Here is a 12,465-nt window from a genome sequence, read left to right as displayed (position 1 = left end):
AGCGTCACATGCCTGAAATCGCGGCTACTTGAGTGGCTGAGGCAGGAGAATCGCTTGAACCTGAGAGGTGAAGGTTGCGGTGAGCCAAGATCAGGCCATCGCACTCAAGCCTGGGAAATAAGAGCGAAACTCAGCTTCAAAAAAAAAAAAAAAGAATGAAAGAAATATGCTTTAGAAATGATGCTTCCAGGCGGGCGCGGTGGCTTACACCTGTAATTGCAGCACTTTGGGAGGCTAGGCAGGCGGATCGCCTGAGGTCAGGAGTTGGAGACCAGCCGAGCCAACATGGTGAAAGCCTGTCTCTACTAAAAATATAAAAATCGGCTGGGTGTGGTGGTGTGCACCTGTAATCCTACCTACCTGGGAGGCTGAGGCATGAGAATGCCTTGAACCATGGATGCAGAAGATGCAGTGAGCTGAGATCGTGCCAGTGCCCTCCAGCCTAGGCGACAGAAGGAGACTCCATCTAAAAACAAACAAACAAACAAATAAACAAACTAATGATCAATTCAAGTATCTCTAAACGCTTACCACCAAGGAAAATGATTATATCCATGGATTTCCTCCCCTAAACCATCTTAGTCCACACGTAAATCATTAGCAACTCGGCCCTAACTCATTTTATCACAGTTACTAGAGAAGTTGGTGAGAAAAGCACGAACTAGGAAAACAAAACCCAAGGCAATCCAGGTCAGCTTGGGCTGACTGCAGACATCAGTTCCTTATGCCTGGACACACAGCACAACTCACAAAGTGTCTTTTTCACAGATCTCCTCTTTAATTTCCTCCACAAAACCCATCAGGTCACCATAGTGCATGATGTTTCAAAATAAACAACCACTAGGAGAAAACCATGCAGTATGTCTTACAATGTTGTATTCCTTAAAAATATGACATGAAAAAAACATGTAGAAAAACCAACGCCTTTAAAAGTAATCTACAGGCCGGGCACAGTGGCTCACACCTGTAATCCCAGCACTTTGAGAGGCTGAGGAGGGAAGATCACTTGAGGTCAGGAGTTGGACACCAGCCTGGCCAACATGCTGAAAGCCTGTCTCTACTAAAACTATAAAAATCATCTGGGTGTGGTGGTGTGCACCTGTAATCCTACCTACCTGGGAGGCTGAGGCATGAGAATGGCTTGACCAGGGAGGCAGAAGATGCAGTGAGCTGAGATCGTGCCACTGCCCTCCAGCCTAGGCGACAGAGGGAGACTCCATCTAAAAACAAACAAACAAACAAACAAATAAACAATCTAAGGATCAATTCAAGTATCTCTAAAAGCTTACCACCAAGGAAAATGATTATATCCATAGATTTCCTCCCCCAAACCAGCTTAGTCCACACGTAAATCATTAGCAACTCGGCCCTAACTCATTTTATCACAGTTACAAGAGAAGTTAGTGAGAAAAGCACGAACTAGGAAAACAAAAACCAACGCAAGCCAGGTCAACTTGGGCTGACTGCAGACATCAGTTCCTTAAGACCGGACACACAGCACAACTCACAAAAGTGCTTTCTTCACAGACCCATCTTTAATTTCCTCCACAAAACCCATCAGGTCACCATAGTGCATGATGTTTCAAAATAAACAACCATCATGAGAAAAACATGCAGTATGTCTTACAATTTAAATTCCTTAAAAATATGTAGAAAAACCAGAGCATTTCAAAGCAATGTACAGGCTGGGCACAGTGGCTCACACCTGTAATCCCAGCACTTTGCAAGGCTGAGGTGGGAAGATCACCTGAGGTCAGGAGTTTGAGTCCAGCCTGGCCAACATGGTGAAACCCTGTCCTTACTCCAGCTACAAAAATTAGCCAGGCATGATGGCGGGCGCCTGTAGTCCCAGCTACTCAGGAGGCTGAGGCAGGAGAATGGCGTGAAGCCAGGAGGTGGAGCTTGCAGTGAACTGAGATCATGCCACTGCACTCCAGCCTGGGCAATAGAGCGAGACTCCCTCTCAAAAAACAAACAAACAAACAAAAAAGCGGCAGTAAATTCATTAATCAGATTCACTGAAATGGTTTTAGAACAACTGTAATTGCTCAACTTAGACGTCCCTCTCCTTTCTCCCCAAGGATATTGTGTATGTACTATATAATTATAAATGCATAGTATTATATAATATGAAATATAACATATAAAATATAAATGTTAGTTAATTATGTGAGTGAACATTTATGAGAAACATTCAGATGATCTCCCTAACATGAGAGCCTGGAGGAAAGTGGGACTATCACGTCTGTCTTACAGGTTTCACCTCCCCAGAGCTCAGCCACTTAGTGCTGTTGCAGTTTTCCTACCACCTCTGCCAGCCAATCCTGTCTGGTTGGGAATCTGACCTCCCTATTGGCTATGGCAGACCTTTAAACTGCCTGCTTTGTGACATCATTCTGCCACCAAACCTACCACCACCTGGTAGAATCTTGGGGTTTGCTGGGAGTGGCCTGTACATTTGTATCATCGCAAGTGGCCAGTGACCAGTGACCGGTGACCAGTGGCCTTCATACTGGACACATGCACTCGTTGGCTGGAGCCACCCAGACATCCGCTAGTATCGTCTCTTCATCCTTTGTATCTGCAGTTGATGTTTCTTCTTCTCTGACCATGTCAGGTAAAGAAAGAAACTTTTTAAAAAGGTTTTCATGAGATTTCTTTCCCCCTAAATTTAGATTCCTTTCCCCCTATAGTTCCAAACAGCTTGGAATAACAGGGAAACTCTTGAAGTAGAAATCTAGAGACTTCATTTCAGTTCTGCCTTTGATATTTACTAGCTGTGTGACTTTAGATAACTTATTCTCATGGAGTCTGTTTCCTCATCTGTTACATTAGGATAATAAATTGGTTATTCCTTCTGGTCCTTTTCTTTTCTAATACTGAGTCTTAAAGGGTATACATATACAAAATGAAATCAGAGACTTTCTGAGAGTGTTCATTTCAACAGAAACAGAGAAAAACCCAAAGTGGCATAGAAAAGTAGCATTATGTTCTGAGATGTTTCATTTTTAATAGTCTCCCTCCACTAGTATTTCTACTTTCCTATTTTAAATTTAGTGACGTTTAGTGATGTTTTAAATAATATTCAGCCAGGCACGGTGGCTCACACCAGTAATCTCAGCACTTTGGGAGCCCATCTCCCTCACTAATATTTCAACTTTACTCTTTTAATTTTAGTGATGTTTACTGATGTGTAGTGATGCTTTTAATATTCAGTTGGGCGCGGTAGCTCATGCCTGCAATCTCAATGCTTTGGGAGGCTGAGGTGGGTGGATCGCTTGGGCCTGGGAGTTCACAACCAGTCTGGGCAACTGGCAAGACCCCCATATCCACAAAAACTTTTAAAAAATCAGCCAGGGTTGGGGGTATGCCAGCTACTCACGAGGCTGAGGTGGGAGGATCAGAGGACTGCTGAGCCCAGGAGGTTGAGGCTGCAGTGAGCCATGTTCACACCACTGGACTTCAGTCTGGGCGACAAAGTGAAACCCTATCACAAGCAAACAAACAAACAAAAGTAATATCCACGTTTTGGAGATTCCTATCTAAACTAGGTGGAAAGACAAAATGGAGAGTACTGGGTTATAAGGAGGCAGGTATTCTAGGGTAAGGAATTTGGGATTTTAATTAAAGCAGAAAGGGTCCCCTACTCTTTCCCCTTGGGATATACCCTGGAGAATGAGAAAATGATTTTAAAAGAAAAAAATATATTTTAAATTTGGAAGGAAAAAAAAAAGAAGCAGAAGGACAACAGAGTGAAATCTATTCAAGATAGGGCAAAATGAAGTTAGTTTTAGTAAATGCTTTTATCAATGACCTAGGAAGGAAACAGGCTAGAATAGAGTTTCCCTAGGAAAAGCAACTTATCAGAAGTTACATTCAGTTTTTTTTTTCTGTTGCCTTCTTGAACATAGATGACACTTGACAGTTTTTAATATAAACATTTTAGAAATATGTTTTAGAGGCCGGGCAGGATGGCTCACACCTGTAACCCCAGCACTTTGGGAGGCCGAGGTTGGCTGATCACCTGAGGTCAGGAGTGTGAGACAAGCCTGACCAACATGGAGAAATCCTGTCTCTACTAAAAATACAAAATTAGCCAGGCATGGTCGTGCTGCATGTAATCCCAGCTACTTGGGAGGCTGAGGCAGGACAATCAATTGAACCTGGGAGGCGGGGGTTGCAGTGAGCTGAGATCATGCCATTGCACTCCAGCATGGGCAACAAGAGCGAAACTCTCTCAAAAAACATATATATATGTTTTAGAAATGATGCCTCCAGGCCAGGCTCGGTGGCTCACACCTGTAATCCCAGCACTTTGGGAGGCTGAGGCAGGTGGATCACCTGAGGTTGGGAGTTCGAGATCAGCCTGGCTAAAATGGTGAAACCCCACCTCTACTAAAAATAGAAAAATTAACTAGGTGTGGTGACAGGTGCCTGTAATCCCAGCTACTCGGGAGTCTTAGGAAGGAGAATCTCTGGAACCCGGGAGGCAGAGGTTGCAGTGAGCTGAGATCTTGCCACTGCACTCTAGTCCATACGACAGAGCAAGACTCCATCACAAAAGAAAAGATATGATGCTTCCTATAAACAAGAAACTAATAAGTGGTTACCTAGAGAGCTGGAGGATATGTAATTTGCAGTGTGCTGTTTCTAATTTTTAAATTATAGGCCGGGTGCGGTGGCTCAAGCCTGTAATCCCAGCACTTTGGGAGGCCGAGATGGGTGGATCACGAGGTCAGGAGATCGAGACCATCCTGGCTAACACGTTGAAACCCCATCTCTACTAAAAAAAAATACAAAAAAACCCAGCCGGGCGACGTGGCGGGCGCCTGTAGTCCTAGCTACTCCGGAGGCTGAGGTAGGAGAATGGTGTAAACTTGGGAGGCGGAGCTTGCAGTGAGCTGAGATCCGGACACTGCACTCCAGCCTGGGCGACAGAGCCAGACTCTGTCTCAAAAAAAAAAAAAAATTATATGGATGTTTCTCCTATTAATAATAATATTAAGTTTCTGAAAAAAGAATGTATCATTACTTGCATCAGAAAAACAATACCTTTGTGTGAAAAGTAGATTTCTAGTAAAAGCTGCTTTTTTTAATCTTAATACTTTTTTCCAAAAACAGAGTACATACTGATTTGCAATGAACTGCTTTTAGACCTAAGAATAAAAAGTCAAGCCATATATCAGCCACATATCTCTAATTCCATATCTATCTAAATCAAATTTTCTGGAGTCCTTTGAATTTTCCTACATTCAAAACATTTTTTAATTGGATTCTAGCAATTGTATTTTTAAGCTATGGGGATGTCATTTTCCTGGATGTTGGAGATGATCATAATCTAGGTTTTGAGGATAAATATTACAGCTCTCATGATACTTTTTAAGGATTTTTTTCTGCTTGTTATGTGGCTACAACAATTTAAGGATTCTACTAAGATTAATACCTGTCATTTGCTGGGTAATATTCATAGAAATATGAATGAGCATAAAAATGGAATTCCTTTACTTATTTTTTGCATTCTATTTTGTACCAGTTTTTATTGAAATATCCACATATATTATGGCTATTTTACATTCACATTTACTGCGTTTTTCTGCTTGTTACGCACTTTTTGCTGATACGGTCTCTCTATCTATATATGCTGGTTAGAAATTCATTCGTTCTATTTGGGCTGTTTCTTGGTTAATAGTATTCACTTAGAAAAAGAAAAAGTAGATATTATTCAGTTTCCTAATGTTGCATGTATGGTAGTAGCTTTAGTTAGTAATTTACTACATTCTGATGCTAGCTACATACCCCAGTTTTCATTATCTATATATTGTTTTAATTCCATGATTTTTTTTTTTTTTTTTTTTTTTTTTTGAGACGGAGTCTCGCGCTGTCACCCAGGCTGGAGTGCAGTGGCCGGATCTCAGCTCACTGCAAGCTCCGCCTCCCGGGTTCACGCCATTCTCCTGCCTCCGCCTCCCGAGTAGCTGGGACTACAGGCGTCCGCCACCTCGGCCGGCTAGTTTTTTGTATTTTTTTTAGTAGAGACGGGGTTTCACCGTGTTAACCAGGATGGTCTCGATCTCCTGACCTCGTGATCCACCCATCTCGGCCTCCCAAAGTGCTGGGATTACAGGCGTGAGCCACCGCGCCCGGCCTAATTCCATGATTTTATGTTTTTAATTATTTTGTCTGTTTTTTCAGAACTTACTATATCTTCATTATAAGCCATATGTAATCTATCACTTTTATTCATGTATGAATTATCACTGTTATTATTTTATAACTACTTTATAGACAAGCAGCCTGAAGCTCAGAGTTTAACTAGCTTTTTTCTTTCAAAAAGCATTTCTTGGCTGGGCGTTGTGGCTCACGCCTGTAATCCTAGCACTTTGGAAGACCAAGGCAGGCAGATAATCTGATGCCAGTGGTTCCAGACCAGCCTGGGAAACATGGCAAAACCTCGTCTCTATTAAAAATGCAAAAAGTTAGCCAGGCACAGTGGCATGCACCTATAATCCCAGCTACTCAGGAGACTGAGGCATGAGAATTGCTTGAGCCCAGGAGGCGGAGGTTGCAGTGAGCTGAGATCAAGCCACTGCACTGCAGCCTGGGTGACAGAGTAAGACTGTCTCAATTAAAGAAAAAAAAAAAAGCATTTCTATCAGGTAGTTATTTTGACTTATGATAAAAAGCCAGGCTTGAAGAGGGCAAAGAATGACCTTTTAGATTTACCAATGGCCTGGGTTAAATATAAAGTCTGGGACATGTCACATGACCTGCAGAAGCAAAATGTGACACTAAGGATTATAAAGGTAATAGCTGTACTGTATTCTAGTAGATCAAAAAAAAAAAATGCCATATTAAAAGTTCTGATTTCCTAGTTTCTGGTCGATGCTAAGAGAAAAGACTCCTGGCAAGGAAGTCAGGTTCTGTAAACTGGTAATGATATTAACATAATGGTAAAACTTAAACAGGTCAATCTGACCTCTCTCAGACTCATAAAATGAAATGTTAGAACATCTCTAAGGACCTCCTAGTTCTAAAATGCTCCAATTCTAGGAAATAGTTATGAGTCTATACTAACCCAGATTCAAGGGAAAGATAGGGAAGGGAGAAGGTTGCTTCTAGCCTAGGAAATAATGTACGAACCCAGACCACTTGGGTCTTCACATCTGTGTCCAAGTCAGAAGAGGACCAAACTGCCTCAGCACTCATGGCCATCATAAACTGTTTGGCTTTTGGTATCTCAGTGAGTATTGGTATTACAGGCTTCCTGATTGCAACAACCTTAAGATAATGCTGTTCTTCAAATAAGTGAGAATTTTTCAGTCTCATCGGTTTTTTTCATCTCTCTCTTGTTTCCTACAGAAGATTTCCAAAATACGTCTTTACCTGGAACTGCAAACTCTCTGCAGCTCTCTCTTCCTGTGGTGAGCAATGTGGCTTCCTTAACAGGAAGCATCTCCAACTTCTCCAGAGCCTCTGCTCCAGCCATCAGCTCAGCATGGCTACAGCCATCAGCCTCTGGCACCTCCTTCCAGCCAATCATGGGCAGTGCCTACCTTTATCAACATTCTAGCACAACTATGTTGTCTGGGGTTACTGGCATGTTGTCTGGGGTTACTGGCCAGAGCCATATCTCTACTTCAGCTGCCTCTTATCCAGGCATTTTTGAGTGGGATAGTACAGCAAGCACAGCAAAGAAGTCATCCTCACTCAGGGACTTCACTGTGACTGTCATTGACCAGAATACAGCTGTCTCTTCCATGTCTATGACAGCCCAGTATGATAAAACTTCAGATACCAATACTGTGGTCCCTCTGTATCCATCACTATCTGCCAGCCTTGTTCAGGGCACACTAACTCAAATTCCAAATCAGCAGGGCCATAGCCTGTCACTTCCCTACCAGATAGGAAGTCAGGTCTATTACTATAATCAAGGCACACTGGGACCTCAACTATCCTGCCTGCAATCCTATGGCTCTGTGTCATACACAGGATATAGGGCTTCTGCCCATCAACCAGAAATGGTGATGGTGCTAAAGGAGGTTCAGCCCACAAATGTCCTACCACCAGTCTCTACTTCTGGGATGTATTACTCTGTGTCTACTCAACCCATCACAGAAACCAGTGTTCAAGGTGAGTACAAACAGCAAGAAAGGAGAGAAATAATGTCAGCATTGAAAAAGAGGGTCAAATCTGTAGCTGTGTGATGAGTCCACGGATAGGTAGAATTTAAGTCCTGAGACTTCAACCACTATTCTTGGGCAGTGCTCTCCATTTGCAGACTCTATGTGAGAACACCTTATAGGTGGGAAAGTGGAACACTATAATGGCCATCTATGCTACATGTAAGAGAGTCCCAAGAGCATACTCAGGGATACATTGTTTAGTGCCCTGACCGATCACTTCCTCTGCACTACCACACTGTAATATCCTTCCTTAATCTATTACTTTAGTCTCTTTGGAAGACACTTCAGAACTCTTATTTTGGCAGTGACATTTTGATTTTCCTTAACTTACAATAGGATTTAAGACCTTGTGTTGGCCGGGCGCGGTGGCTCAAGCCTGTAATCCCAGCACTTTGGGAGGCCGAGACGGGCGGATCACGAGGTCAGGAGATCGAGACCATCCTGGCTAACACAGTGAAACCCCGTCTCTACTAAAAAATACAAAAAACTAGCCGGGCGCGGTGGCGGGCGCCTGTAGTCCCAACTACTCGGGAGGCTGAGGCAGGAGAATGGCGTGAACCCGGGAGGCGGAAGCTTGCAGTGAGCTGAGATCCGGCCACTGCACTCCCGCCTGGGCGGCAGAGCGAGACTCCGTCTCAAAAAAAAAAAAAAAAAAAAAAAAAAAGACCTTGTGTTGAGAGATCCTCTCCAAAACAAACAGGCTCAGAATCTGTGCTTGCTTATATATTTCATGAGGAAGGGCTCCACTCTTTCCCCTAGTCCATGGTGTAAAGTGTTCTTATTCTCTCAGGAGAGTGGAGAGAATTGAAAGGACCCTATAAGAATGTGAGGCTTTATAAAACATCTCCTATTTTAAAAATCACTTTCACTTTTTGACTTACAACAACCCTATGAAATGCAAAGAAAACCAAGAAACAATCACATCAAATGATAACCAGTAAGAGAACAGTCACTGCCAATCTCCTAATACAGGTCTTGTCCATGGTCCTTAAGAAGAGCTAGTAGAAATGCCTTGCCCATGTTGGAAAGGTATCCGATTGCCGCATTGGTGTGTAGGGGGAGCATCTCACTTACCAGAGACTGACTTCTTCCTTGATTCCTTTGTAGTGATGGAAACTTCCCTGGGGATGGATACTTCCCTGGGATTGCAATCTCCAAGCCAGACATTTTGTCTGCCACAAACTCAAGAATTCTCCAAGTCCTTCAGTAGCAAAAATACCCAGATACTTGAGAGTAACCCATCACCTGAGCTTGGGGACATTTCAATGATAACTCCAGTCCAGAGTCCTACTAATCTCTTGACACTGTCTCCAGTTCCAAGCCAGGAAAAAAATGAGAATGAGAATTTGGATGAGATTAAAACCAACCTTTCAAAGCCTCTAGATGTCTACCAGATCCTAATAGGAAATCAAGATCCTCCACTACTTCCTTTAGAAATCCCTGATATTCACCCACTTCTGGCCTGCATTGATCCTCTTGGCCAAGAGGAGCAGCCTGGTTCTGAAAATGCCGATCTAAGAAATAACAGCCTGAGTCTTGAAGACCAAGGGATATTTGAAAATGAGATTGAGTCTAGCAGTGATTTGGCAGACATCACTACATTGGTGGAGGATACTCACCTCCCCCCAATCTTCAGTTCCTTACAGGATCTTGACCTACCCAAAAGTCCCTCAGCAAAGACAGCCAAAGATACCAGTGCCATCAAGGTAAATCAGGTGCAGGAAAAGTCATGTGTCATAAAGGGTCACTCTGATCAAGACAGGAAGAACAAGCATAAAGCTTCCGAGCCTATCCAGGGTGCTCCGAAGGCCAAAATCCAGCCAAAGAACCCAGAGTGCCTATTAGAGGGAGAAGTGGTTGTTTGCAGTGCTACAGTCAGTGACAGTGCTTCTGTGAACAAGGCCAAGCATTCTAGCAACAAACCTCACAAAGCTGCATCCAGCAGGATCAGCAAAGCGAAGAGCCATGGGCAGGAAAAGACCAAAGGGAACAGAAAAAACAGCTCCAAGAAATCTGAAGAGAGTAAGCAGTCAGGGAACAACATCAAGGTAGAAGAGAAGCAAACCATTCCCAATATGAAGCGGAAGAAAAATCAACCTGAGCTTAGCCAAGAGACCTTTAAAAAGCCCCGAAGCTCCCTGGGCATGCACATGCTGGAGTCCGTGCAAGTTTTCCATGCACTCGGGAAAAAGATCGATAAGAAAACTGGATTCTCTTCCTCCAGGACCCTGGGAAGCTCAAGCAACACCCAAAACCACCAGCCATTCCCAGCTCTCAAACCATGGCTGGATACCCAACGTGAGGGTAAAGGCCCGGAGAAAATTCAAGTCAAGGCCCAGAAACTAGATGATAGTGCTGAAAAAGAGTGTCCATCTCCATCACACTCTGAGTTGCCACCACCTGGGAAGGTCAAGTTGATACCTTTGCCCTTTCTGGCCCTGGACAAACCTCAAGCTCGACCTGTTTCTCGGCGGCCAAACCCTCCGGCCTCACGTAAGCCTGCTGTGGCTTACCCTGCTCAACCTGATTCTACTAACTCAGCTCAATCGACTGCAGTCAATCCATCCCGACCAGCTCCTAGCAACACATCTTTGCCAGGTCCTGCCACACCAGCTCCGCCAATTTCGACCAAAGCAACCCAACCTGGTTCAGCCAACCCTACCCAGCCTACTGTCCCTCAATCTGCAGTTTCTAGGCCATCACTCTACAAAACATCATCTTGTACTTCTCTGCATCGGGAGCCTGTTTCCACTGCTGTGACCAATCTCCAGTCACTGCCCAAGCCTCAAAATCAATTTCTAATCCAAGACTTCAGCTTCCAACCCCGTCCATGGAGGAAACCCACTGTTCCTGAGCCAGTAATGTCAACGCCTATCACAGAAGAGCAGAGGCCAGAGCGTGAGGCCATGAAGAGAAAGGCTCAACAAGAGCGTGAGAATGCGGCCAAATACACCTCTCTGGGGAAGGTGCAGTTTTTCATTGAAAGGGAAAGAGAGATGGAAATTGCTGAATACTATGGCTACACAATCTAAGAGCTGAGATTGTTGGTTTTACTTTGGATACCGCTGGTTTTCCACATATATAGATAGATACTAATTTATTTATTCTGATATATTTTTAAAACATAATAAAGAAATGTAATAGAATTGATTAATAGATAAGTAATAAAGAGGCCTTTTCAGTTTTGAGATGCTGTTGACTGTGAGTTTTCTTTGGTGTGGGGGTGGGGATCAAAGATTGCATTAGAAAGAAGGAACTATGGCCAGGTGCAGTGGCTCATTCCTATAATCCCAGCACTTTGGGAGGCCGAGGTGGGTGGATCACCTGAGTTCAGGAGTTCGAAACCAGCCTGGACAACATGGTGAAACTACAAATACAAAAATACAAACTAAAAACTAAAAATACAAAAATTTAGCTGGGTGTGGTGGCGGGTGCCTATAATCCCAGCTTCTCAGGAGGCTGAGGCAGGAGAATCACTTGAACCCGGGTGGTGGAGGTTGAAGCGAGCCGAGATCATGCCACTACACTCCAGCCTGGACAACAGAGCAAGATTCTATCTCAAAAAAAAAAAAAAAAAAAAAGGAAGGAACTAAAAGTTGGATGGGAGAATAGACAGAAAGGGATAAGAATTGAGGAAACAGGAAGGAACATAGTCCAGGACTGAGAAGGTCAAATGGGGAGAGATTTTATGGGCTTATACAAGGAATCAGAAATGGGGAAAATGGTAGAAGTAAGATGCAGAATCTGAGGATAGGACTAAAAGAATAAAATTTGGATATAAGTTGAAGATGGCAGAAGATGAGGCTGGGTGGACCAAAATGAATGTACAAAATCTCCCATGGATGATGGCCTTATGTCTCATAGCCTAGCAGATAGGTATTTCAGAAAATAAGATTCAGGACTCATCAACAGGTTTGGGTTACCTTATACATACATGATCACAGTTGGGAAAGTGAGCACAAAACATAGGGGAAATCTACCAGGGGAATGGCAAGGGCTCACAGCTCTCCAAGGTGCAGCTGATAACCGGGGGCCCAGCCAAGTGAACTGCAGCAGCATGAAGCTGGCCCAGGACAGACCCCAGAGTATGGATCTCCATTTATTCAACCAACACCTATGCACGGGGCAGTAAGACGCACTACTTCAGTTCACCTTCACAACAACACACAAGACCAGTAACACTGTGCCACTTTACTAGTGAGGTTCAGCAATGGGCTTGGGTCACTCTGCATGCAAAGGGGTAAGGCCTGTGGGTCTCCGAAGTCCTCAGCGTTTGCAAGCG

The 12,465-nt window shown here is 43.7% G+C and overlaps 1 protein-coding gene across 1 annotated transcript; it reads left to right on the top strand.

The window, feature by feature from the left end:
• Positions 1-2,434: 2,434 nt before the first annotated feature.
• C13H2orf78 (chromosome 13 C2orf78 homolog) lies at positions 2,435-11,347 on the top strand. Its single transcript, XM_005575584.5, has 3 exons — positions 2,435-2,617; positions 7,360-8,130; positions 9,291-11,347. The coding sequence occupies exons 1-3, from the start codon at positions 2,521-2,523 to the stop codon at positions 11,213-11,215; spliced, it is 2,793 nt and encodes a 930-aa protein (XP_005575641.3). The 5' UTR covers positions 2,435-2,520; the 3' UTR covers positions 11,216-11,347.
• Positions 11,348-12,465: the final 1,118 nt, after the last annotated feature.

The sequence above is a fragment of the Macaca fascicularis genome, chromosome 13 (genome assembly GCF_037993035.2).
Source record: "Macaca fascicularis isolate 582-1 chromosome 13, T2T-MFA8v1.1".
In the NCBI taxonomy this organism is placed as follows: Eukaryota; Metazoa; Chordata; class Mammalia; order Primates; family Cercopithecidae; genus Macaca; species Macaca fascicularis.
The sequence above is the reverse complement of the archived record's forward strand: the minus strand, read 5'-3'. Positions and strand labels throughout refer to the sequence as shown.